At 49.8% G+C, this 25,525-nt stretch overlaps 12 protein-coding genes across 12 annotated transcripts; 9 read left to right on the forward strand and 3 right to left on the reverse strand.

Moving 5' to 3' along the window:
- The first annotated feature begins 206 nt into the window (after positions 1-206).
- On the forward strand, positions 207-1,609 carry N7455_010853 (PP1-complex regulatory subunit GLC8). The gene is made up of 3 exons (XM_040952923.2): positions 207-375; positions 461-1,178; positions 1,240-1,609. The coding sequence occupies exons 1-3, from the start codon at positions 309-311 to the stop codon at positions 1,346-1,348; spliced, it is 894 nt and encodes a 297-aa protein (XP_040816672.1). The 5' UTR covers positions 207-308; the 3' UTR covers positions 1,349-1,609.
- Positions 1,610-2,092: 483 nt separating this feature from the next.
- On the forward strand, positions 2,093-3,904 carry N7455_010854 (uncharacterized protein). Its single transcript, XM_040953023.2, has 5 exons — positions 2,093-2,282; positions 2,350-2,595; positions 2,659-3,474; positions 3,539-3,712; positions 3,769-3,904. The coding sequence occupies exons 1-5, from the start codon at positions 2,171-2,173 to the stop codon at positions 3,870-3,872; spliced, it is 1,452 nt and encodes a 483-aa protein (XP_040816602.2). The 5' UTR covers positions 2,093-2,170; the 3' UTR covers positions 3,873-3,904.
- Positions 3,905-5,737: 1,833 nt separating this feature from the next.
- sfh5 (CRAL/TRIO domain protein) lies at positions 5,738-7,141 on the forward strand (the record flags this gene model as incomplete). The annotated part of the gene is made up of 2 exons (XM_040952883.2): positions 5,738-6,384; positions 6,442-7,141. 2 exons carry the CDS (start codon positions 5,738-5,740, stop codon positions 7,139-7,141), a joined length of 1,347 nt encoding a protein of 448 aa, XP_040816599.2.
- A 27-nt stretch (positions 7,142-7,168) lies between these two features.
- N7455_010856 (uncharacterized protein) lies at positions 7,169-7,596 on the forward strand (the record flags this gene model as incomplete). Its single annotated transcript, XM_065606533.1, has 2 exons — positions 7,169-7,262; positions 7,445-7,596. The coding sequence occupies 2 exons, from the start codon at positions 7,169-7,171 to the stop codon at positions 7,594-7,596; spliced, it is 246 nt and encodes an 81-aa protein (XP_065460496.1).
- Positions 7,597-7,722: 126 nt separating this feature from the next.
- N7455_010857 (TATA-binding protein-associated factor TAF6) lies at positions 7,723-9,165 on the forward strand (the record flags this gene model as incomplete). Its single annotated transcript, XM_040952990.2, has 3 exons — positions 7,723-8,092; positions 8,154-8,572; positions 8,626-9,165. The coding sequence occupies 3 exons, from the start codon at positions 7,723-7,725 to the stop codon at positions 9,163-9,165; spliced, it is 1,329 nt and encodes a 442-aa protein (XP_040816658.2).
- Positions 9,166-10,021: 856 nt separating this feature from the next.
- N7455_010858 (uncharacterized protein) lies at positions 10,022-10,514 on the forward strand (the record flags this gene model as incomplete). The annotated part of the gene is made up of 2 exons (XM_065606534.1): positions 10,022-10,209; positions 10,349-10,514. The coding sequence occupies exons 1-2, from the start codon at positions 10,166-10,168 to the stop codon at positions 10,512-10,514; spliced, it is 210 nt and encodes a 69-aa protein (XP_065460497.1). The 5' UTR covers positions 10,022-10,165.
- Positions 10,515-10,791: 277 nt separating this feature from the next.
- N7455_010859 (adenosylmethionine decarboxylase SPE2) lies at positions 10,792-12,285 on the forward strand (the record flags this gene model as incomplete). The annotated part of the gene is made up of 1 exon (XM_040952981.2): positions 10,792-12,285. The coding sequence occupies one exon, from the start codon at positions 10,792-10,794 to the stop codon at positions 12,283-12,285; it is 1,494 nt and encodes a 497-aa protein (XP_040816485.1).
- An 815-nt stretch (positions 12,286-13,100) lies between these two features.
- N7455_010860 (transcription initiation factor TFIID subunit 11 family protein) lies at positions 13,101-14,308 on the forward strand (the record flags this gene model as incomplete). Its single annotated transcript, XM_040953113.1, has 2 exons — positions 13,101-13,606; positions 13,666-14,308. 2 exons carry the CDS (start codon positions 13,101-13,103, stop codon positions 14,306-14,308), a joined length of 1,149 nt encoding a protein of 382 aa, XP_040816433.1.
- Positions 14,309-15,496: 1,188 nt separating this feature from the next.
- N7455_010861 (acyltransferase family protein) lies at positions 15,497-17,093 on the forward strand (the record flags this gene model as incomplete). Its single annotated transcript, XM_040953064.2, has 3 exons — positions 15,497-15,625; positions 15,700-16,327; positions 16,426-17,093. The coding sequence occupies 3 exons, from the start codon at positions 15,497-15,499 to the stop codon at positions 17,091-17,093; spliced, it is 1,425 nt and encodes a 474-aa protein (XP_040816385.2).
- A 341-nt stretch (positions 17,094-17,434) lies between these two features.
- Positions 17,435-19,055, reverse strand: N7455_010862 (membrane insertase OXA1; the record flags this gene model as incomplete). The annotated part of the gene is made up of 3 exons (XM_040952906.2): positions 17,435-18,112; positions 18,169-18,906; positions 18,966-19,055. The coding sequence occupies 3 exons, from the start codon at positions 19,053-19,055 to the stop codon at positions 17,435-17,437; spliced, it is 1,506 nt and encodes a 501-aa protein (XP_040816674.2).
- A 407-nt stretch (positions 19,056-19,462) lies between these two features.
- Positions 19,463-19,922, reverse strand: N7455_010863 (TOM13-domain-containing protein; the record flags this gene model as incomplete). Its single annotated transcript, XM_040953079.2, has 2 exons — positions 19,463-19,573; positions 19,641-19,922. 2 exons carry the CDS (start codon positions 19,920-19,922, stop codon positions 19,463-19,465), a joined length of 393 nt encoding a protein of 130 aa, XP_040816646.1.
- Positions 19,923-20,384: 462 nt separating this feature from the next.
- On the reverse strand, positions 20,385-24,467 carry N7455_010864 (phosphoribosylformylglycinamidine synthase; the record flags this gene model as incomplete). Its single annotated transcript, XM_040953139.2, has 1 exon — positions 20,385-24,467. The coding sequence occupies one exon, from the start codon at positions 24,465-24,467 to the stop codon at positions 20,385-20,387; it is 4,083 nt and encodes a 1,360-aa protein (XP_040816507.2).
- Between the last annotated feature and the right edge of the window lie 1,058 nt (positions 24,468-25,525).

Raw genomic sequence — 25,525 nt, forward strand, 5'->3', positions numbered from 1 at the left:
TACATATTCTTTTTCTTTGCTTCAACTCGTGACTATTTCAAGGTGAGCTGACTCTTATCCATCTGAGTCAGGTTTGGATTTATCCGTTCCCCCCCCGTATCAACCACATCAGCCGGTGCTCAGCCTCTTTTATTTTTCTCGGATTGCAGCTGAGCAAAACCTTTTTAGGTCTGTGATTATAATCAAAATAAAACAGGCCACACCCTCTTGATTTCCCTGATTTCCCCGCCCTTGGAAACCAGACTTCTTATTACATCGTCCACTTGCAAATCGGGCGACACTCGGTCTTTCCCAACTACCATCCCACCATGACTACCGCACCACACATGCCGGCCAAGGCGCACAGCTCCGATGATGTGCACCATCGGCCAAGAGGTGAGTCCAAACTAGGTCAACACTAAACGGTGATCAAAAGCAACGATGGGATCTGACCAAGTACATTCTTGCACCAACTAAACAGGTATCCTCAAGAACTCCAACTCTTTCCAAGGCGCCGCTCCGACGGCACCCATCTCCCCACCCTCCGTTCCAATCATCTCCGAGCCCGAGGAGACCAAGGAACTCACCATCCAGAACACCCTGCAGAACGCAGGCCGCCGGCGATCCTCATCCACTACCCACGGCTCCAACTCGCGCCGACAGTCGTCAGCCAGCGCCTATGACGAAAACGAGCCCCGTCTAAAGTGGGACGAAGCAAACCTGTACCTGACCGAGCAGGAGAAGACGGCGAAGATGAAGATCGACGAACCCAAGACTCCTTACGCGCCCCACTACGACCCCAGCGAAGATGAGGAGCAGATGCGGCTCGACGAGGCACAGGAAAGCTTAATCGATGCGCAGGGCATTGTCGTTGATGAGTTGGACAAGTCAACCAAACCCACCCAGCACCGGAAGGGCGTTTCAGAGGATGAAATTCCTGACCTGGAGCTCGGTGAACCCGAGGAAAACATGCAGGACATCTCTATGGACGACCCTCGTGTCTTCCGTGACCGTAGCATGAGCACGGACTCGCACAAGAGCGAGAAGCATGTTCACGTCGGTGTGGAGGATGTAAATGGCGCCGAGGCACCTGAACATGATCCGCTCTTGACGACTGAAGAGGCTCGCGCGAAGCACGCTCATTTCGAGCAGCAGCGTAAGAGGCACTATGAGATGAGGAATATCAAGGAGCTACTTGCGTATGTTGATCCTGGTCTAGTTTTGATACTTTGATTTTGTGAGCTAACTTTATATATCTAGCCATCCTGAGGATTTAGATGAGGAGATGGAAGATACCGACGGGTCGGAGCCTGGTCCCCCGCCGTCTATGCCTCAAATGCCTGAGCGGTTCCGCAACAACGGACTATAGAGATATTCAGGTTTCCTGATTTTCTGGACTTTTCCTGTGCTTTCGTATCTTTGGGTCTAGTTCTTTCCCCTACGGCGGTCCTAGTTGATTTCAGATTTGCCGTCGCGCCAGTCTTTCCTGTTTTTTATTCCATGTTCTCTTCCTCTGTGTATATTCCCCTAGTGCCATCCCCGTCTACCGGGATTTTTATGCTTGCTCATTTCCTAGTCTGGGTTTCCACTTGGCAGGTGATCTCTTCTCTCAAGACTGAGGTCTACCCCCCTTGTGGCTCTTCAGTTCATGGGAAATGAATGCATGATTTACGTTACCGAACCTTATACATGTAAGACATCCTAGTTAACTTCTTTTGTCTAAATAAGCTATTGGAGAATCCTTGGGCTTGTCCTACACGGATATAAAGGCAAAAATAATTATGTTTCCTGTTACTAGATAACCCCTATGGTCTTTATTATACTACATACCAGCCAGGATTTGTAATTTAAGAATGGCCCAGATCACAATTGGGATTCTGTTGGTATTCGCTAGAACCACTGGGCATCAATGCACGTCAAACACGGTGTTCACATTGGTCGAAAGGGAGGAAAAGCAATCATAGCATTGCATCTGCAGCCAGTTTATGGAATACGTAGTACTGGTGTCTCATTAGTTGTTTGACTTGGGGCAAATATAGGCGATCTCACCTCCAAGCCAGCTACTTTTCATATATATATTTCGCCTACATTTTTCCCTCATTCCCAACCCTTTCTTTCTTTTTTTTTTCTTTTACTCTGTTTTGTTGATTGACCCAGAACCGCCGTTCAATTGATAAACTAGGCCCTCGATATGTTTCCTTTGCTGGATACTAGAAAACAGGTCCCATGGCGAACATGGGGATATCGCTGGCGCTCGTCAGATACATTTATTCTCAGCAGCATGTCTATGGCATTATTCACCGGTTTGTGCATTGAACTATTACATTGAAGAAGTTGGATTTAATATAATGACCGAAATCGCTTCTCTAGATGAAATGCTCTTCGCCTTCATGGTCCCTCTGCTCCCTCATATCTTCGAGAACCGCCTAGAACTAGACACATCCCTTACCCAGCGATTGACTTCCATATTTTTAGTTGAAGGAGCATTGATATCGATCATCTCGAGCCCATTCATAGGGGATATAGCTGACCGAGCCAGCTCCAAGAAGGTTCTACTTCTAGTGTTGCTGGTACTGACCCTGATCAGCGTATTATGCCTATCAATCACTACATCCCGTGAGTTTTTGTTTTGAATACTGTGAATCGCACTACCCCCTATTATACTAACTCATCCATTAGTAACCTGGCTCTTCATCGGTCGCTTCTTCCAATGCATCGTCAGCAACGCATTATACATCGTCAGCATGGCCACAATGGCTGAGAACATCGGTTCAGAACACATGGGCAAGATAGCAGGTTTAAGCTCAACCCTCACAGCAGCTGGAACATGTTCCGGTCCTGTCATTGCTGGATTTCTCTTCGGAATTGGAGGATATTGGACAGCATGGGCTGGCGCCGCTCTATTCCTCGTCGTGGATATCATCATGCGTCTACTCATGGTCGAAAAACCGCAGAAACGGCGCGATGCCGCGTGTCGCAGTCATAATGGATCTATATCAGCCGAAGAACATATACCTTCATCTGAAACAGAACCGCTTCTCAATGAAGACCGGTCATCTATTACCGAGGAAATCGGCGGTTGGCGCTTCTACTTCTACCTTTTCCGTCAGCCGTGCTTTACGGCGGGGATTGCTTGCTATTTCGTCTTTGCGCTGTTTATTGCTAGTTTCGAGTCGACGATTGCGATGCATGTCCGGTCCGCTTTTGGTTGGGGTGTTTTCCCCGTCGGGCTTTTGTTCGCGTCTATACAGGGACCTGGGATGATTTTGGCTCCTCTTGTTGGGTTGTTGAAAGATCGGGTGGGTTCGAGGGTTCCTACTACCATTGGGTTTATCTCTGTTGCGCCTTTTCTTTGGTTTCTTGGTGTCGCTGGCGATGAGCGCTTTCCGTGGGCTACTTTGGGAACTAGAGGGAAGATCATTTATGGGGTCTGTACGACTATGATTGGGTGTTTTACGTGCTTGCTTATGGGGGTTGGGACGATGGAAGCAACTGGTAAGTTTGGGATGTTATTGTTGGGAGCTGGAATGCTGATGTGTGTGTTTTTTTCTTTTTGCAGCAACCGTTGATGAGTTGGAGGATTTGCATCCTGGCATATTCGGTCCCTATGGTGGGTATTCTAGAGCTGTTGCTATCACAAATATGAGCTGGATGTCTGGTCTACTTGTGGGACCTATCTTGGCTGGGTTTATGGTTGAAAGATTTGGGTATTTTGAGCTGCAGTGTGTACTCGGTAAGTTATTTATATCACTGGCTGGCTTTCCACTCTAATGGTATAATGATATATAGTGGTCATTTCCTTGCTGGCTAGCGTCAACGCTGCCTTGAACCTCAGTTCAGCCACTCCTCAAAAGAAAGAGTGTGATAGCGACTTCGGGACTGGTGAAATCTAACTGCTACATATCCAAGAGAGTACAAAATATACGCCAATAATATTGATTCAGCTTGTTTAGCGAACACGTTCAATGTGCATAATAACCCATTTACAGGATCAGACAGCTGCTGAAAACATACCAACAGATGTAACTCGCAATAATTGGATCTACGGCGTACTCCATACATTTCTGGTATCTGCACCTTGTCAATCCCTTCACCTCTTTGGCCAATGTTCTTCCGCATATGCAAGTTGAAGGTTTTGGTCACATCTGCCTGCGTTCGTTTCCGAACAGGTGGCTTGGCTGAAGCCGACTGCTTAGAGTTTTGCTTCGTTGTGTACGGAGTACTCCGTAGGTTTACCAGTATCATGATCTACATGGGAATTTACTTCAGATATAATATTATTTCAAAGGAATACATTTTGTTAGGAAGGGTCTATATAGAGACGTTCAGATACATGGTGCAATGTGGGGTTCTTTCATCGAAGATGCTAGAGACTATAAAATCCGAAAAGAAATACTTTAAAGGACAACATTTTAAGCTACTGCATATCTAGCCTAGAGAAAATGATCTATGATACCTAGTGAGAATTACTTGTACAAAATTCCTAACCAGCTATAAGAAAGTCCATAGCAAAGTTATCGAATGCGCGAAAGAAAGTATGCCTTATGCTATGGTAGCGCGCGAGATTTCCAGTCCTGTTTTGCTTGGAAATATGCTGAAAGGCCCCCCTTAGGCTCTTTATGTAGATGGATCCTTTGGCAAAAATAAGCACAGAGGTGGCTGGTGCAAAGATACTTCCTAGGTTTCTCGATCATAATAAGATTCATGGTGCACCTAATGTGTTGCTTGGACGGTTCCTGGGAGGAGCTTGTACATGATTAAATCTGGTGGAGAGACCTGGTTATATTTTTGCTCACATGAGCTGTACAAGTATATTATTGCACTTCATCGTGTCTCCAATTTTAATCCCCTATAGTGTTGATAATGCCCTTATGGGATTGAAAGGGGTAATCTTATATCGAACTTCAAATGTTCATTGTCATGAAAATAGGATAAAACTTTGGAACAATTGCAATGATCACTCTTTTGCGACAGGATTTGATAATAGCTTCCATACATGTCGATATTTTTCCAATAAAGCCTTAGAGCTTGCTGGATAGCTGTCAACTCAAAGTATCCCATACCGATTGAATGTATTGTGCAGATAATACTATTTTGAAATCTACGTAATCATTTATAGTAGATCCTAAAATAATTTGAGCTGGAACTTACAGTACTAAAGTACCCAACAACTATAAGCTATTCTTCTCCGTCGTCTTGAATACAGATCCGAGAGGTATGCTACGAAGTTGGGTAGAAACCCACGTAGTATAACAGGTGTGGGCCTAGTGTAGAGTGTAGTAGGGAGTAATACTTCGCATATGTGATATGTCTACTCCGTACTTGATTCAAAGACATAGTAGTTATGACGATTTTTGAAGTTTTTGAAGTTATTGAAGCTATTGAAAACTATGTGAGGTGTGCATAATGATGGGCTAGGAACGTTGAAATCTTCTATATGGAAAATTCCAGGTTATACATGTAGCTCACATATGTACCGCTTGCTTCCCAAACCAAGTACAACATTGATATTCACACGCTCTAGCTTAAAAAATATCATAGAACAAAAACATAGAAAAACCCCTTAGAAAAAATAAAATAAAAATAGATTCTAGGTGGATGTGATATATCATGAAACAAGGAAATATAGCTCCAGGGCTGACAGGTGGGGGTGTTGATAAGTGGTCCGATTATTGACAAGGCAACTGCACCCCCTGTGAATTTAAAACCCCCTATTTCCTCTGACCTCAACACACCCTCACTTTTGATCCTATCAATCATGCCGGACACTGCTGATCAGAATGCACCTGTTGCGCCCGTTGCGCCCGTTGTTCCTGAGAAGCCCAAAGAAACCGTCGAAGTAGTGGATAAGCCCGTGGAAACTCCCGTGACTGCCGCCGAAAACACCGAACAGACTGCAGCCAAAGATGAACCTGCCAGTGACCCAGTCAATGAGGACGTAGCCTCAAATGAGGCTACTGTCGCCACCACTGCCATTACAGAGCCCGAAGCGGCAAAGCCCGAAGAACCCAAGGTTGAGAAGCCAGCCTACCTGAGCAAGAACCCGGCGTTGGACGAGTTGTTCAACCGCCTACCAACCATCCTCGGAAACATTGGTCACACTGAGATGTGGGGAGTGCCCCTCAAGGACAGCGACGATATTCCCACCGTCAACGTGTTGATTAAGTTCCTGCGCGCAAACGAAGGCAATGCCAAAGCCGCCGAGACCCAGCTCAGCAAGGCACTCCAGTGGCGCAAGGACGTGAACCCGCTAGCACTAGCAGAGTCCGCGAAATACAGCGCCGCCAAATTTGGAGGCTTGGGATACCTGACCACCTATGAGGAGAACGGACGGCCCTTGGTGTTTACTTGGAACATCTACGGAGCCGTGAGGGATATCAGTAAGACATTCGCTGATACTGATGAGTGAGTACCCAGCATGAAATATTATTTACAATTGAAATCAATGCTAACTGGTCGCAGATTCGTTCAATGGCGCGCCGCTCTCATGGAGCTCGCTGTGCAGGACCTAAAGATGAAGGATGCCACCGAGGTCATCGAGTACGATGGCGAGGATCCCTACCAGATGATCCAAGTGCATGATTACCTGAATGTCAAGTTCTTCCGTATGGATCCATCTGTCCGTGCCGCAACAAAGAAGGTCATCGAAGTGTTCGCTACGGCATACCCAGAGCTCCTGAGTGAGAAGTTCTTCGTCAACGTTCCCGCTATCATGGGCTGGATGTTCACCGCCATGAAGTTTATCCTGAGCCGGAACACCACACGCAAATTCCACCCGATCACGAACGGCGCCAACCTGGCTCGGGAGTTCTCTGCTTCGATTGCCGAACAAATCCCTAAAGTCTATGGTGGTAAGGGACCGGAGCTGAAGGAGAATGCTAGGTTCATCCCACTGGCCGAAGACAAGGAACAGGAGACCAAGGACAAGGGCAAGTCTCCCGAGCAGCCTACTGTTGATAAACCCACCAAGGAGGCGGCGGTTGCGAAGGAAGAAGCCCCTAAGACGGAGGCTGTGAAGGAACCCCAGGAGGAGGCGCCATCGAAGGAAGAAACTCCCAAGGTGGAGGCAGCTCAGGAGGAGACTGCTAAGGAGCCCGCCAAAGCAGATGTTCCCAAGGCTGAGTCTCTGAAGGAAGAACCTGCGAAGGATGGAGCCCAGTAGATTGATACTTGGCTGGTGCTTTCTGTTATGATACCCGGAGGAGCAGTGAATAACACTCCCCGCTCTTGTGTACCTGGTTTCAGGTTATTGGTGTGCTCTCTCAAGATGCACTGTATTGTTAGTACCTAATTGTTAGCCATATCTAATTTTATTATTATCGGTTTGTGACCATAGTCAAGATTGATAGGCATCTTCAGGAAGCAAAAGTATCTCGTGTAGGCTGTACCCAAGTGGTAGGGCAGCTTATACGGGTGACTGTAGAACCACTAGTGCAACTCTTATCGGCAAGCCTTCATCTTCCAGGTGGTGCTTGTTCACTTTATTCCTTCTATCCATTGAGATTTGCCGCGTTTCATTCATCATTTAAACATAATACCGGCTCAATAGAAAGGGGCTGTTATTGTCTAATCTGTGGATCCGCTGGCGGTGGCCTCAGAATGCGACTCGCCTTCTAAACCTCATCTGCCACCTCGTCCCTCGCGCTTCACCTCACTTTTCGCGATAGCGCCATAACTATCTAAAACCGACTTTATCCCGATCTTTCCCTCACACGCCTTCATTCCAGACTACGCCCTTCCACCATGTCTGTCTGGAACCCCGATAACATCCGCGACGTCGCCGAATCCGTCGGTATCCTCAACCTCAATAACGATGTGACCGAGAATCTCGCCCGGGATGTCGAATATCGAGTTGCGCAGGTGCTTGAGGAAGCGCTGAAGTGTATGCGCCACTGTAAGCGCACGGTTCTTACGACTCAAGACATCGCGCTGGCCTTGCGCAACCTGGACGTGGAGCCATTGTATGGCTACGACTCCACCCGTCCGTTGAAGTTCGGCGAAGCCTCTCTAGGACCTGGTCAGCCGCTGTTCTACGTCGAAGATGAGGAGGTTGACTTTGAGAAGTTGATCAACGCACCTCTGCCAAAAGTTCCCCGCGAAGTCTCCTTCACTGGTAAGTGGATAATACCCTTCCCTACTTCGATGTGCTGTCCATTCACTAACGTCTACTCTAGCCCACTGGTTGGCTGTCGAAGGTGTGCAGCCCTCCATTCCTCAGAACCCAACTGCTGCCGATTCTCGCAACCTCGAACTTGTCTCGAAGGGTCCGAATGCGAACTCCACACTGGCGGCAATTAGTGGCGCAGGCGATGTGGCTGTCAAGCCACTGGTGAAACATGTGCTTTCGAGGGAACTCCAGCTCTACTTTGAAAAGGTTTGCAGCGCCTTTTTGCACGAAACAAGCGAGGATTACCGCACCTCTGGGTATTCCAGCCTTCGCGAGGACCCAGGTCTGCACCAGCTGGTGCCATACTTTGTCCAATTCATTGCCGAGAAGGTTACGCACAGTCTCCATAATGTTTTCGTTCTTACTCAGGTGATGCATATGGCCGAGGCGCTCGTCCAGAACCAGTCACTTTACGTGGACCCCTACGTGAGTAGACCCCCCCACATTGGAAGAACATGTCTAGACACTAACCGCACCAGATCGCATCCCTCGTACCATCCATTCTTACCTGCCTCATCGGTCGACAGCTTGGTGGAACTGCGGATCTCGTGGAGTCCTTCGCTCTGCGGGATATGGCCGCTTCTCTCCTCAGCCTCATCGCCAAAAAGTACTCCCATTCGTCGCACATGCTCAAGCCTCGACTCGTGCGCTCCTGTCTCAAGACCTTCCTCGATCCTGCAAAGCCATTCGGTGCCCACTATGGTGCCATCATTGGACTGCAATCTGTCGGCGGCTCTGAAGTAATCCGAGTCCTCGTCATTCCCAATCTGCACGAATATACCAAACTTCTCAGCGATGGCTTGGACGATGCTGCCCGTCGGCCAGCTGCAGAGCGAGTTCTGAATGCAATTGTGGCTGTGTTGGCTTCGTTGCGTGGTAGCCAACCATTTTTGACCAATGGTCATGCTGTCACAGACGATCTCCGCTCCAAATTGGTTGACAAGGTCGGTGATATCATTGCGGCAAGGATCGTGGAGGCTGGTGAGGTGCAATTAGCACATATCATTTTGGAAGCATGAATGGCTTTCTCGGTTTTCTGCATGATATCTCTCGGGTGCTTTTTGCAAATGAGCTCGCGATGAAATCATTTGTTCATGCGACATGGCGTTATCTCGGGCGTTGGTTCGGGGATTATGGATACCTAGGTAGACATATTCAGGCCTCTGGATATGTTTTTTTTTTAATTGCATGACACAGCCATTCATCGTTGTGTTTCATATGGAAATAACTCCATCTATAGGTATTCTGCTTATGTAGTGGATTGCCTCCGTGTTTGTGAATCGGTGGATACTTGATCTCAGCCTTCCTACCGTGTACTTGGTATATTGATACTTGCAGCCCTAGGCATAGAGGCGTACATAGTACGGAGTACAGTACTTGAGATCTCCCCGCTCTACCTAGGACCCGTGGACGAGGTCCCCGCTATATGCTGAGTCAAGCTGACCTTCCATTAGGTAATAAATAGCGCCAGGGACAAAGTTTAATTCTGCCTGGAATCACCGCTCGTGTGAGAACCGGGGCCTCGCCCGGTTTGGCTCTTTTTTTGTCCGCCATTTCCCCTCTGACAGGCGTCTGTGTCGGTCTGCATATGACTGCAGCTTTAAACTTGCCCAATTTGTATGTAACGTATTACAAGACTCCAATATATTCCCTGCAATTGACGCATCAACTAACACAATCTCTTTCCCTGATGTCAGACAGATTTTGATACGTTTGCCCCACCCTATCGCGGGCCCACAGAGAAAATCACTCATTACCAACCGAACTGGTCTTCAGCAAACATTTTCCACTTCCCCTCCCACTCTAGGTCACCAAGGCCAAAACAAAAAAAAAAACTCTTTCGCCAATATCTTTTAGCGAGAGATTCCTTGTTCTCTCTAGCCAAGTAATCAATCCCTGATCTCGGGCACCCATTGGGCTACTGGGTGAGACTGTCCTACAGACAAACCCCGCCGATGTTCATGATTGTGGCCCTCCGCTACCTCGTGCTGATCTAAGCCGAACTTGTCTTCGCCTTCCATGAGCCCAACTGACCTTCTGCGATTCTTGTCCAAGCCCGCGAAGTAAGTGTGATTCCCGCTCTGTCTTTGGAGAAGCGTCGATTGCCAAAAGCAGTCAAAGCCATTGGATCGGGATATCATGGTCAATGCCACGATCTCGAATACAGCAAACGAATTTCCATGTATCGATCCTCTCTTATAGTACTGTTTCTAATCACCATACTGCTCTAGGCCTCGATAACGCGACTCCCGTCGTCACCAGCTCTCCCGTCCTCCAATACCCTTTTTTTAAAGCAGCATTCTCGTCTGCTAGACCCGATACTTTGACAGGTATCGGTATCTTCCAGGACGAGGGTACCGACTGCTAGTCACAATTTCTCTTAGCATCTTCTTTTTGTCCTTCGCCTTCCGACCTCCTTAGCAGCCCTTCGGTCTGTTTGGAGATTACATCCGCCTGGTCTGACCAGTTAAGTTTTTGTTTCAGGGCCTTCTCTTCTCAGACGGGCATCGCCCCCTTGTTCGTCTGGGCAAGTAGACAGTGCTTCTACAGCCTATCTTCATCGAAGTACATAGGGCGGTCCGACGTCACTGTTTCTGCTTCGTTTAACACATACAAGTACAACAGCTCAAGCTACATCCGTCATCATGGTTTACGTCGGTATTCCAACGAACTACACCACCTCGCCATCCTCGTTCGCGGGGACGCCGTCTCTGACAATCAACTATGAGGCCACCCAGGATCTCGACTCGACCAATGCCTTCGAAGGTCCTGAGAAGCTTCTCGAGGTATGGTTTGCACCCTCTGCCGCTGAATTAGGCGCCGCCGGCCCCGAAGGCCTTAAGAAAGTGCCCGGGGAAATCTGGAAGGATATGTTGGACCTGGTCAACTGTCAGGTGCTTTCCGTTATCTCCTCCGATGAGATGGACGCCTACCTTCTGTCCGAGTCCAGCATGTTTGTCTGGCCGCACAAGTTGATTCTCAAGACGTGCGGAACTACCACCTTGCTTTCAGGACTTCCCCGCATCTTGGAAATCGCTGCCTTGTTCGCAGGGTTCCCACGCGCCACGGCCCCTCCATCCCGGGGTATCACAGTGGCTGCGGCTCCCTACCGAGTCTTCTACAGCCGGAAGAACTTCTTGTTCCCTGACCGTCAGCGTGGCCCTCACCGCAGCTGGCGCGATGAAGTGCGATCTATGGACAAGTTGTTCGTCAACGGCAGCGCCTACATGATCGGCAAGATGAATGGAGAACATTGGTATCTCTACCTTACCGAACCTGGCACCGTGCTCACCCCACCGGCCAGTCCTAAGGAGGAGGTTAACTTCAACGAGACCGAAACCAAGGTCCTTAACTTCCCTGATGCCAATCCACGCACTGACTGTGATGAGCACGATGAGACCCTCGAGCTTCTGATGACCGACCTTGACGAGGAAAACGCTAAGCAGTTCTACCTCGAAAACGCCACTGTTGTGGCCGAGAAGCGTCACCGCAACTCGGAGAAAGACGATGGTACTGATCACCTCGACGTCTTCAGCAACACCTCCGACATGGAAGAAGAGACTGCTGGCACCCTGCCAGCCGAGCTCACCACCGAGGGTCACGCTCTGGGTACTGTCGTCTCTGAGTCATGCGGCCTGTCCGACGTGTACTCCAAGAGCAAGTTCCCGGATGCTCGCATCGATGCGTACCTCTTCACTCCATGTGGCTTCTCTGCCAATGGCGTTGTGCCGGCTCCTGATGGCAACGCACCGACCCACTACTTCACCGTGCATGTGACACCGGAGCCTCAGTGTTCGTACGCATCTTTCGAGACCAACGTCCCGCACTCTCAGAACGGCAAGGCTACTGCCGACATCATCCAGCAGGTTGTTGCGATCTTCAAGCCTGGCCGTTTCAGCATCACCTTGTTTGAGACTAAGCCCGCGTTGGATGAGCTCGAAGAGGTGAATGGGCAGCATGATGTGGCGCACGCTCAGCGCCAGGCTGTTCGCCGCAGCAACAAGATGGAGCACGTCGAAGGCTACCGTCGTGTCGATCGCATCGTCCATGACCTGAACGGTTATGATCTTGTGTTCCGTTACTACGAACGCAATGACTGGAAAGGGGGGGCACCGCGACTTGGAGAGAAGGGATTCTGAGGTGACTTGGTTCTTCAGCCATCCGCCATTGGGCTATTTTCTCCTCGCGGGTGCGACCTTTCTATCCGTTTGGGTTTCTGTCATCTTGGCATTCAACATTTGCACAGTTCTCTTTATTTTGTTCATTTCTTGTGTGCATCTTGTTTCCTTACATAGTGCACAGCATCGCATGATTAAGCTGAGCGACCCATTCTTTCGGCATTTGTTACAGTGGTTCAGTCGAGAAACCTCGAATCATAGGTACATCGAGCTTCGATTATTCTCGGAATTTCGTCGTTCTGTCACTCCTTTGATCATACATCATACCTGGTTTCGAAGACTCAGTCGATTTAAGCATATTGAACCACAATTGTTATTTCCTGCATTATATTGGCTTCAGTGTAGAGTGTAAATTTTAGATTCTAGGCAGCGGCTAATATGAATAGGGCTATTATGTGCCTAAAACGGAAGGCGGTGAGATGCGTCCTTATCTCATGTCTCCAAATTACTTCCAATCGATTGACTAGATACTTTGACGGAAACTCCACTACAAAATCACATCACCATCTATGATCCTTTGAGAGATTTCTTACTATTCCTCGAAGAATCGAAACTAGCACTCATTCCTCATTACAATCCGAGCTTGATATCCACCTTCCTCGCCTGGCCCACCGGCGCAGCGCGAAATCCTCGGCCCTCGAAAGAGCTTCAGCTTGCGCTCATACTTTATTGATTAGACTGAGCATCGTTGCAGTTGAATGTACTGAATACGAGTTTATCGACCCATCACACGCACAATACATTCAGACCCTATTTATCCGCTACAGCCTCTCAAAATGTCGTCACCACCACCATACCAATCATCACCCAATCCCCTCAAACGACCCTCCATCTCCTCCTCCGCCTCACAGCCGCTTGGAAAGAAGCAGCGCATGCACCCACTCCGCCAGACTTCATTCCCGACCGGCATCGATGTTGGAGATCGCAGTTTCGGGGGTACCAGTGAAGCCGGGAGCGTGACAGGTAGTTTCACAGGGAGTCTGGGCGGAGCAAGCGCAGACGGAGTCTTCTCTGCTGCACGGGGAAAGAAACGAGGACGCAAGAGTAAAGCCGAGAAAGAGCGGGAACGGGAGCGTGAGGATGCTCTCAGCGCTAGAGCGGGAGACTCTACACGGTTCGGATCAGTCGATAATGAGGGTTCGGTTAGAGGTGGTCCTTCTGGCGGTGGAGGTGGTGGTGGAGGTGCTGATGATGCGGACGATTATGACGAGGACGATGAGGCAGAGCTATTTGGGCAGCAAGAAGGAGCTACGGATACAGAGGCTGAGAAGAAGAACCTAGCGTACGTTTTCTCCTGATATTCTGGTCACATTGGATGAAGCTAACGTTGATTTGGGACAGGATTCTGGTTGATGCTTTCAACCCTATGCAATCAGAGCGATACGATCTCTTCAAACGAGCGAAGCTGCGCAAAGAAACACTCCGCCGTATCGTTAACCATGCCCTCTCACAATCCGTCCCAGCCAGTGTGGTGACGACCGTCAACGGTTTCACCAAGGTCTTCGCCGGTGAAGTGATTGAAATGGCGCGAACGGTCCAGGCCCAATGGGCCGCAGCACACGATCTCGCTGCGCGCGATGCGTTCGAGGCCGAAGAAGCCGCTGCCGAAGCCGCCGCCCAGGCGAAAGCCTCCGCAAACTCCAAGCCCTCTACACCAACCCCCGCAGGCACCCCAGTCCCTGGTTCGACTTCCGCCTCTTTCAGCAATGGAGTTAAGAAAGAACCACTTGACTCTAACCGTACACCTACACCCTCTATTCCAACTCCCACCCCTATCCGCCCCAAACGCGAGTTCCGTCCTCCACCAAACCCCCACCGTGGCCAGCTTCTACCATCACATCTGCGTGAAGCAGTACGGCGGACAAAGCGTGATGGCGAAGGTGGTGGAGTCGGTTACTCGGGATTGAGTCTGGAGAACCTGGGTGTTCGAGGCTCATTCACGTGGAACTCGGGAAGTGCAGGTGGGAGAAGGCTTTTCCGATAATCACCCAATTGTCTTTCATTGCATATCGGCGGGTTTTTGTTTTCCTTTCTTTTCATATCTAATACACTATGATCGGCGATCTGGGATTTGCGGGGGAAATTGTTACGACAGACAGGGTCTGGTTCGGCTTTGATATGATTAATTCTCTTCTGCAACATACTATGTACTATCAACGGGTTCGAGATGCCCTTCATGGGCATTCACTAGTATCCTTGTATGTTGTAGATTGAACCTCCGGTCTTAAATTAGAACATACTTGTACTCGTATCCAATCGCACATTCCACCAGATTTGATACATCGAACCAGGAAGCCCTCTTGGCAGGGGTGAAGAATGTCCGTGTCATTTACGACGCATCTATGTACTCCGTGTGAGCAAGCATGATTCGTATTGGCTAATGTTATAAGGCTGCGTCTAGGGATAATTATATGCTCCATTGTCTATTGTCTTCCCATGGTCTCTCACATCTGATTTTTCCCTTTATATCGAATCGCTGTTCTCAAACCAGTCAAGTCCACTCCGTGCTTATATGTAGTGTAACAGAGCCAAGAACGGCCATGTTCCTCCTGGATGGCGCTATTTGTAGCAGGTCGGTGTTTTTCGCAACTTCCATATTGCTACCTATATAGCTCGATGGTCTGACTGGGTACATTGGCATTTTCGGAATTAGGGCTATTCTCAATGTCATACAAGATACGGAGTAACGGAGTCAAGATGGACTAGATGGACTAGATGGCAATAGTTGAATATCTCCTCCAAATATAGGAATCAGGTAGATCATTCGACCCTGCAGAAACCCGCGCAGCAAGGGCTTGACGTTTTCATTTGCAATGTGGGACTAACTACGGAGTAACATGGTCCATAGAGCACCTGTTTCTCCTGGAATATTCGATTGGCTCTGGACATAAGGGCTGCCACTTGCAGGGCCGCGTCGACTTCAACTCCCCTTCTTTCTTGGCAGCCTTTTTCTTGATGTGATCGCCGGTTAGGGTCCTAGTGTCCAGTGTCTGTCTTGGATGTCTTTGATATCTTCGTTTTTCTTTGTGTTTCCTTTTTTTTTGACTGTGAACAGTTCTTCTTTGTATACCTTCATTTCCGGTTAGAGTGAGAGCTAGTCGACGCTCAATCTCTCTTTTTTATAGCCTGTGGTTCTTATTCAAATATTTGCACCGTGGGACTTCTTTTTATAATGCAATACCTCCAACCCTCTCATCTATACACCCGTTTAATAGATACAATACCCACATCCATACCTCTACCTTGGTCCTCCGATCCAGCAGTGAAAGGAGATCCCAAAAAGAGTGTTAAATGGATTGATGTATGTTTTTTTTTTTTTTTTTTTGGAAAACAGACAGTGCATATCATACAATCTAACATTGATTCAACTTCTAGGGCCTCCGAGGAATCGCTTCATTCCTAGTAGTCCTCACCCATCTCGCCCGAGCCTGGGACTATGATCTATTCTCACCACGCGACAACGAAAAAGCAACCCCACGAATTCTCCAATGGCCCATCCTCCGCATCCCCTGGCAAGGCCGCCTGGGCGTCACAATCTTCGCCTTCCTAACCGGCTACGTCTGCGCGCTCAAACCACTCAAGCTCTCGCGAGCAGGTGATACAACAGCAGCATTCGAAACAATAGCAAAGAGCGCCTTTCGTCGACCGCCACGACTCATCTTCCCGGCAACGATTGCGCTGTTCATTTCGTGGACTGTCGCGCAATTCGGCGGCTTTATAGTTGCCAATAGGTCTGATTGCTGGTGGTGTCGATATGCAGCACCAGATCTGGCGGATTCCTTCTGGAAGGAACTTCTTCGTCTGCCGATGAATTTCTTGTCGACTTGGACGACCGGATATATGGCGTACGATGATCACCAGTGGGCGCTACTACCGCTGCTTTGTTCGTCTATGTTGGTATTCCTGGTGCTTTCCGCGACGATGTTCGTCCAGTTTCGGTATAGGGTTGTGGTCTATATTGGACTGTTGTTGTATTTCCATCAGAATGCGGGAAAGGATATAGGTGAGTGTTGCTCGTGGAGTATACAACATATGGGCTTCAATCTAGGGATTCTAGTGATTGAAGACAAAAACAACCCGTTGCTAATGCCGATTCTATAGAAACCTTCCAAATGCAAGCCATCTACGGCATGCTCCTCAGTGACTTCTCCTATCATACAGCCCTCAAAGACTGGATAGAAAATCACCCGCGAGGAAGGAAGATGATCACCATTCCACTCACGATTTTCGCATTACTCCTCGCTTCATACCCCGGTGAACACCCCGAATGGGCCGATTGGTCTAACGTGATGCTCAAAGCAAGCCATTACATATTCCCGCCAGGCGTCAACGTCGGGAAACGCTATACCGCACTCGCAATTGACATGATCATCCTGGCGATCTTTTTCTCCCCCTCGACAAAAGACTTCCTCTCCAGCAGACTCCTCCTCTGGCTCGGCAAGCAGAGTTTCGCCGTTTACCTCATCCACGGAACTATGCTGCGCGTTGTGCTCTGTTGGATGCTATATGGCATCAGCGGTCAGCCGTGGAAAGGTCCTGAGCCATTGACTGATGATAAGCGCGATGACTGGTTGCGCATCCGGCCGCCGTGGGTCGTTGGTATTAGTATTCCGATCTGGATTGGGCTTGTTTATATCCTTGCGGCGCTGTGGACGGCGTATGTGGATACATTCTGCGCCTCTATGACTCAGAAGCTGGAGAAGGCTGTGTTTGTTGAGGATGAGAAGACGCCGTTGCCTTCGCAATCCATCCCTATGCAGACAACTTGATATTCTTTAGTTTTTTTCTACGTGCGACGTGTTGATACTATAGATTTGGTTGGTTTGACCTAGGCTTTTGGTGCTGTGTGATCTAGTAATACTTGCTTTTCTTCGACATGGCTGGTCCATGGCCATAAGATGTAAATATGACTTGTTCTGGCTATTCTCTTTCCTAGCTCGAGTCTTTAATCAATACGATAGCAAAATGAGTGATGCAAGCTTCAATTCTATAGAAGTGTACATAGCCAAGATGGAGATTGTGGTCGAACTAAATTCTATTTTTCAAATCACAAAAAGATAATGCAAATGCCACTGCGCCATATTTTACAGTTTGTATAAACACACGCCGATCAAGCACGGCGAGAACCACGACGCTCGTTAGGTTTGCGAGCAGTCGCTTGGCTATTCTTCAAGGATTTGCTCGCCTTGGTTCTTTCGTTCTCCAGGGTTTGCATGTGCTCCTTGCGACGAGCTTCGTTACGCTCTCTCCGCATGAGCTCATCCTCGTCCTTTCGCTGTTGTTCGTATTCATCTGCGCGCTTCTTGTGGTCCTTGGCAATACGTTGCTCGACTGTGCCAGTGCCCATGGTTTCTGCCATTGACTTAGACAAGCTGGAGCCGGCTTTCCCGAACTTCTGGTAGATGCGGTCAATGAAGCTGATCTTCACATCTTCCTGTGCAGGTGACACAGGGATTTCGGTGCGTGCTTTCTCTTGCGCGAGCTTTTCCTTCTCAAGACGCTCCAGCAATTGGCGAAGGCCCTTGCTTTGGGTGCTTTGGGTGACTGCTGAGTACTTCGGTCCATTGGATGGCTTTTGAGCGATCGACAAGGACATCCACGTCCGGAAGACGCTCGAGTTGATCAGGTAAGTTTGACCCAGGCCGAAAAGACCAGTTGCCACGAAGTAGAACTGTAGGGCACTCGGCATGAAGGCCATGAAGGCAAAAGACATGACGGGGAAACCATATATGATGTATTTTCCTGCTTCGGTTTTCATCATGGGCATTTGGCCGGATTCACCACCTCTCTGTTGTCTTGGGTTAGTATCGCGGCTACAGTAGACGACATGAGACCAAAACTTACCCTCAGAGATAGACACAGCGTGCCCGCAGCAATCATGGGCAAGATGTAAGTGGGGTCAGCAACAGTCAGGTCCTTAACCCATCCCGCTGTTTCCGTGGCCAGGGCCGGCACTGGCAACGAAGTCATGGCTCGCACGACTCGGAAGCATCCGAAACCAAGTGGAATTTGCAACATGGGAAGGAAGGACTTCCAAGTCTTAATTCCGTGAGCATCATTGATCTCCTTGAGCTGGGCCCTTACAATCTGGGCTTCCTGCTGGTTCCCTTCGGTCGAGGCAGCTACCATTCTTTGCCGGAGAGGGTCGGTCTTAGATTTGGCGTTGGTCATTCTTGCTGCGTTCTCGGATGCGCCAATGACAGGCTTCAGCATTGCAACACGGGTAATAAGACCGACAGCCACGATACTAGCCCACCATGGCATGCCGGTCCAGATGTGAGTGTGCTCGATGAGCCATTGCATTGTCGACGAAAAGCCCCAACCGAAGTCCAGCCCAAGCTCCTTAAGGTATCCAATGCGCTCCGGAATCGTGGTAATATCGTGTATGTTTACCGCATTCTTCAATGTGCCGTCGAAAGCGAATTCGGGGAGTACTGAGTCGGAGGAGGTGGAATTAAATCGGACTGTGGCCGGGCCGATAGCAGCTGGTGTCATGCGCCATGGAGCACTTCCGGATAGTGCTGACTTCAATTGGCCGCGCTGGCTAGGGAACCGCAGGCTTTGTGACCGCAAGGTGGACATCTACAAAGCCAAGTCAATTTCGATGTTTTTGCAAAGTCTAAGTCAACGGGAGAACAGACAGATCGAGAGGAGCGGGACATGGCGGTCATCCTCTGACTTGCAAGGGTAGCGGCTGCGCCGGACCCCTTCAGGCCAACATGTCCCATCATTGTGGTTTGAGATAATTAAAGATGGGGAGATAACCAACTACGGGAAGAGTTGTTCTCCTACCTTTCGGCGCGACTTTTTCTGCCTGGGCGGTAACTACCCCCGGATCACGGGTACGGGTCAGGCACGGAGACTCGAATATGGAAATAAGGAAACATGGAAATAATGATATTCCCGATGGTCATGGACTTGGATATTCTAATATAACAAAAGCTGGTTGCAAAATGTAAATCCTAATTCGCCAAACGCCAACCCCACCCTGAGTCAACAAGTCTATGTACAACCACTAAATTCAGGTGTGCACAGAAAGCCAGGTATCGATCCCAAATCACATATGCTTCGGTTTTTGTCTCCCGCGTAAATGCAGTCATCCTTGAACGAATCCAAAGGCAGAAGAAACATCAATCGCTTATTCCAAAGAAGCAGTATCCCTCAGTCCAGGACGTCTCCGCTCCGAAGGAAGCTCCCGCATCTCAACACCCGGGCCCACAGCATGTGAGCGGCGGTGGTTAGGGAAGATCTATATAATAAAAAAGCAGCGAGTCAGTCATCAGAATCGAAATGAGTTCATATAAAATTCCACATACCTTAGTGTTAGACCATCCAAGTCGGAAAGCAGCCTCGTGTGCGAACAGCTCTCCAAAGCCGAGCATGAGGCCATTAACGAAGGGGAGGAAGAGGTTGATGGCTGCTCCGCGCAGAAGACCCCAAACACTAGGCGGCTTGTAAAGCATCACGAGTGAGCTTGCAGTTGATGGGGCCGAGGAGGACATCTCATGGTTCGCGGAGTAGTTCTCTGAGTCGGAGGGGACGGTCATAGCAGAGTCGTAGAGCTCGGCGGGCGAGGCGGAGGCGGCGTCGGAGGCCATTATTAGGATTGGAGAAGAGCGAGTGGGGGTGTTGTATCTTTAAATAGCGGTGTCGGAGTTGGTGTTGACCCTTGATCTCGAAAAGCACGGCAAAGTAAAAGAGGCTAAAGTTGATGCGATGGGCCCGATGAGCTCGCCGGGGCATCATGTGGATTATGTCAGCACATCGTATCCATCCATGGATCCATGCCCAGGTGGAGTGTGGTGTCTATCGGAAGAAAGGTACACTCGTTATATGAATTCTACTATATCCATCTATGGATATTCATGGGTATAATTTTGTATTGGATTAATATTCTGGAAATAGTATTGATCAATTTTGCTATATACTGATTTGAGAGATCATTTTGGCATGTTCTTTTTTTTTCAACTTCAGCTCACAGAGGAGGATATGGACAAGAACTCAGAATAAATAGGGAAAAAACGGGTGAAAAAAAAATTCGTAAATATAGACTAAAAATTCTAACCAACCCAGCGTCTGGCGCTGTAGAAGACACGCCCCCAAGGGCCAATATCGCCCCAGGACTCGGCGTTCGGAGGCAACCAGCTGGCAATACCGTTCATGACAGTACGCTCAGGGTGAGGCATGATAGCGAGGACACGACCGTCGGGGCTGCGCACACCGGCGATACCCTCGGGACTGCCGTTAGGGTTGAAGGGGTACTTCATGGTGGGCTTGAGGGAGGCGTTATCGACAAATCGGACGGGGGCAAGACCCTCGCGAACGAAGTCGGAAGCCGAGATGCCCTGGGAGCCGGCGAAGGAGGCACGACCCTCGCCGTGAGCAACGGCAATAGGGAGCGAAGTGCCGTCCATGCCGTGGAAGAAGACGCTGGGGCGGGATGGGTCGGGGTCGGAGATGCGGGCCATGCAGACACGGCCTTCGTACTGCTCGCTGGTGTTGCGCTCGAAGCTGGGCCAGTAACCGGCACCGGGAATCAGATCCTTGATACGAGACAGGAACTGGCAGCCGTTGCAGACACCCAGGGCGAAAGTGTCCGGGCGCTCGAAGAACTCCTGGAATTCCTTGCGGGTGTTCTCGTGCAGCAGAACGGACTTAGCCCAACCCTGGCCGGCACCCAAGACGTCACCGTACGAGAAACCACCGCAGGCAGCGAGACCGGCAAAGGTGGAGAGAGACACGCGGCCAGAAAGAATGTCGGTCATGTGAACATCGACGGCGGAGAAGCCAGCGGTGTTGAAGGCAAAGGCCATCTCAGCTTGACTGTTGACACCCTGCTCACGAAGGATGGCAACGCGGGGCTTGTTGGCGAAGGGGGAGTATTGGGAAAGGCTAGTCATCATGGGCAAGCCCTTGTCCTTGGGGTCGAAGGTAGGGTTCCAAGAGAGACCGGGGTTGGCATCGTCAAGGATGTTGGCATACTCCTGCTCCGCGCAGTCCGCGTTGTCACGGATCTTCTGCATGTGGTAAGAGGTCTTGGCCCAGATCTGCTGCAGGCTGGAACGGGTGTTGCGGTAAACCAAAGAGGCCTTGTGGTAGATGGCAAGGTCCTGCTTGGGCTGTTGAGCCACACGTCCAATCTTGTGGATCAGACCTGGAGGAGGACCGCAAGTGGCGAAGCATGAGCGGAACTGGATCTCGTGCTCCTTGCGGACCTGGAAGACAGCACCAAGCTCTTCAGTGAAAAGAGATTCAATGACATCCTTGGTGTTGAAAGAGGCACAGATGTTATCGAGCATGATCTCAACGCCGCAGCGACCGGCGAACATCATCTCAACGAGAGTAGTCAGAAGACCACCATCGGAGCGATCGTGGTACGCCAAAACAATTCCGGCCTCCTGAAGTTGCTGGGTAGCATCGAAGAAGTCCCGGAAGAGATCAACGTCGCGAATGTCAGGGCACTCGGAGCCGACTTCGTTGAAGACCTGGGCAAGAGCCGATCCGCCAAGAGTCTTGCGACCGGACGAAAGATCGACAAACATGAGGACAGTCTCTCCAACCTCTTCGAAGCTGCGAAGAGCCGGGGTCCAGGTCTTGGTGAAGTCGCCAACCGGCGCAAAGGCAGAGATGACACAGGACATCGGGGCAGTAACCTCCTTGGCCTCATTCGAGGTCTCATCCTTCCACTTCATCTTCATGGACATAGAGTCCTTGCCAACGGGAATGCTGATACCAAGCTTAGGGCACAGGTCCAGACCGACAGCCTCCACAGCTTCATAGATAGCAGCGCCCTCACCAGGGTGGCTACCAGCAGACATCCAGTTGGCTGAGAGCTTCACTTGGCTGAGACGATCCACAAGATCAGAAGCAGCCAAGTTCATGAGAGACTCAGCAACAGCCATACGAGCAGACGAACCCGAAGAGATGAGAGCCAGGGTAGGCTTTTCACCCATGGCAAAGGCTTCACCGGTCTTCATACCTTGGGCCAGGGAAGTGGCAGTAACTGAGACATCTGACACGGGTGTCTGCCACTTGCCAACCATCTGGTCACGAGCTGTCAGGCCGCCGACAGTGCGGTCGCCGATAGTGATCAAGAAAGACTTAGAGCCGACTGCGGGAAGAGACAGCACTCTCTTGATAGCCTCATCGACAATTTCCGTCTTCGAGGTGAGAGAGGGAAGATATTTGCTGAGGCTAGAGTCCACGGCGGGCAGCTTCAGCTTCCGCGAATCGACAGTTCGGGTCATGCGAGGTGTCTTTCCGAAAAGCACAGACAAAGGAAGGTCAATGGGAGCCGGGTACTCCTTGGACTCTCGGTCAAGGAGAATGAGTCTCTTTTCTTCCTCGGACGAACCGCCGCCACGACCGACAACGGAGAAGCCACAACGCTCACGGTTAGCGATAGCAGTGAACTTGTTCATGCTCTCCTCGCCGACGGCCATGACGTAGCGCTCTTGGGCTTCACAGCACCAAATTTGCATAGGGCTCATGCTACGGTCGGTGTTATCAATTTCACGAAGCTCGAACGTAGCTCCCAAGCCCGAGTCGTGGATCAGTTCGGGAAGGGCGTTGGACAAGCCACCGGCACCAACATCGTGGATGAACTTGATGGGGTTGTTGTCTCCCATGGCTACACAGGCATTGATAACCTCTTGGGCTCTCCGTTGGACTTCAGCGTTGCCTCTCTGGACACTGGCAAAGTCGAGCTCGGCGGATCCTTCGCCGGAAGCGATACTGGAGGCAGCACCACCTCCCAGACCAATAAGCATAGCGGGACCTCCAAGGACGACAAGGAAAGCACCGGGCTTGACAACGTCTGGGTGCTTGATAGCGTGTTGAGGGCGGACGGTTCCAACACCACCAGCGATCATGATGGGCTTGTGGTATCCGCGAACTTCCTTTTCACCATTGCCCACGTCAATCTCGGTGAGCAGAGTGCGGAAGTATCCACCAATGCAGGGACGGCCGAACTCGTTGTTGAAAGCAGCACTACCAATGGGTGCCTCCAACATGATATCCAAACTGCTGGCAATGTGGTTTGGCTTGCCGACATCGAGTTCCCATGGCTGCTTCAAGCCAGGAATCAAGAGGTCTGACACACAGTAGCCAGAGAGACCGGCCTTAGGGCGCGAGCCACGGCCGACCGCACCCTCATCACGGATTTCACCGCCGGATCCCGTAGCCGCACCAGGGTAGGGTGAGACGGCAGTGGGGTGGTTGTGGGTTTCAACCTTGGCAAGGAAGTGCACAACTTCCTTAGTGTGCATCCACTGTCCGGTTGTCGGATCGGGGGCCCAGAACGCGGCCTCGGGGCCCTCCAGCACAGCGGCATTGTCACTGTAGGCGCTGACGGTGTGCTCGGGGTGCTTCTTGTGTGTGTTGCGGATCATGGCAAACAGACTGTTTGGCATGGGCTTTCCATCAATCACCCAGGAGGCGTTGAACTGCTTGTGTCGGCAATGCTCCGAGTTGACCTGAGCGAACATGAAGAGCTCGACATCAGTAGGGTCACGGGCAATTGCGCCATTCGGGCCATAGGCCTCAGCAAGATAATCAATTTCTGAATCATCAAGGGCCAAGCCGAGCTCCGTGTTCGCCTCTTGGAGGATCTCCTTGGGGGACTTGGTCCCGCCCTGGAGGGAGATGGTCTTAAGGGGCTGGGGAGCGTGCTCGGAGAACATAAGGCTCAGCTCGGGCTCATCCTTGCCAATAATCTGAGTCATCCGATCATGAAGGGTATCCATGTACTCCGGCTTGTAGTCCTCCGCACTGTTACGAAGACACGAAATCTTCATACCCCGCTCAATCCGCTTGACGTACTTCTGCAAGCCGCAGACGTGCGAGATACCCGTTGCCTGGGAGCTCCATGGCGAGACAGTACCGGTCCGTGGGAAAATGTAGAAGGTATCGAATTGACCGTCGGTGGATTCGAAAGTAGGAGGGATGTCTGTGATATCGCCATACTGAAGTAATTGTTCGAGTACCGCACGCTGGGGCTCCTCCAAGGGCTGGGTGGCATGCACATAGTGAATCCACTGGGCTCGGACATCCTGGACACCGATGCTAGTAGCAATAGCATGTCCTCGGGAGCGGGAAAAGGCAACGGAGCCCGGGATGGCCAGATAAGTATCGGTAGAAGTCATCGTGAAGCAAATTGGGGATTCTCCCAATGAGTCAAATATGACACAGGAGATAAAAATTGATTCTCCTTGTATTGATGGAGATTGAGTGGCTCGAGTGCCTCTCTCAAGTGGACTTGAGAAGATCGCTAGAAGAGGCCGGCGATGACTCTATCGCCGCTTTTTTTTTTCTAAGAGAAATGAGTTTCCCCCGCCCTAAGCCTCTTGCGGCTTATCTGGTTGGGTCATGTGCTGATAACAGATTTAAAGTTTGATGGCAAATTCTTCATTTCTTCCATTTTCTTATGCAATGGTGTATTCATTCACATATCTTGCAAAAGGAACTTTTCAATATATAAAATGTGACAATTACTAGGCTTTCTCATCCCATCTGATAACATCTAAAGGAGAGCGGGGAGGTCAAATAGAGGGCGTTGTGGGGCACTAAGCCAACAACATCGGCCCGGGGGATCCTCTCAGTATAATAATCAGTATAAGGGGCTCATCACAACAATGGGATGTTTTTGGCCTCTGGGAACCCCCAATCTACTTGATAGGAAGAGACATTCGTGGAATTTAAAAAAGAAAAAAAAAGAATTACCCATATTATTATTGGAATACAATCTAACTGGACACAGCATGGTTTCATACATCAACCTTGGAATATTCCTCATCATATCCTAATATTCGGGCCGAATAAAACTTGTATAGAAGGCTTCTAAATACAAACTTATTAACGGCAGATGTGAGCTCGCTGCCAAAGAGTATCTCGGGTTATGCGAATAAATCTGGCGTGAGAAGCCAGATATAACGCTCCTAGTGATAGAACACAGCTCTGATGGCGATGAAGATGATTTGGTTTATATGCATGTGATATTCTAGTTCTATTATATCACAGGGGCCAACCGTATATTAGAGAAAATTATCCCCGTTTGGTGACAACCTAAGCGAATTACTTGATACTTGATAGGTTGTCTCAAACAAGCCTAGATAGAGTCCAGTCGTCAAATGAGATAACCTTGGAGAGGATATTAGAGGTGTAGCAATCTATTTCAGAGTTGGGCGTTAGGCGAAGGCTCTAT

Source organism: Penicillium solitum, assembly GCF_028829755.1.
Source record: "Penicillium solitum strain IBT 25940 chromosome Unknown utg000008l_segment0_segment0, whole genome shotgun sequence".
Taxonomy (NCBI): domain Eukaryota; kingdom Fungi; phylum Ascomycota; class Eurotiomycetes; order Eurotiales; family Aspergillaceae; genus Penicillium; species Penicillium solitum.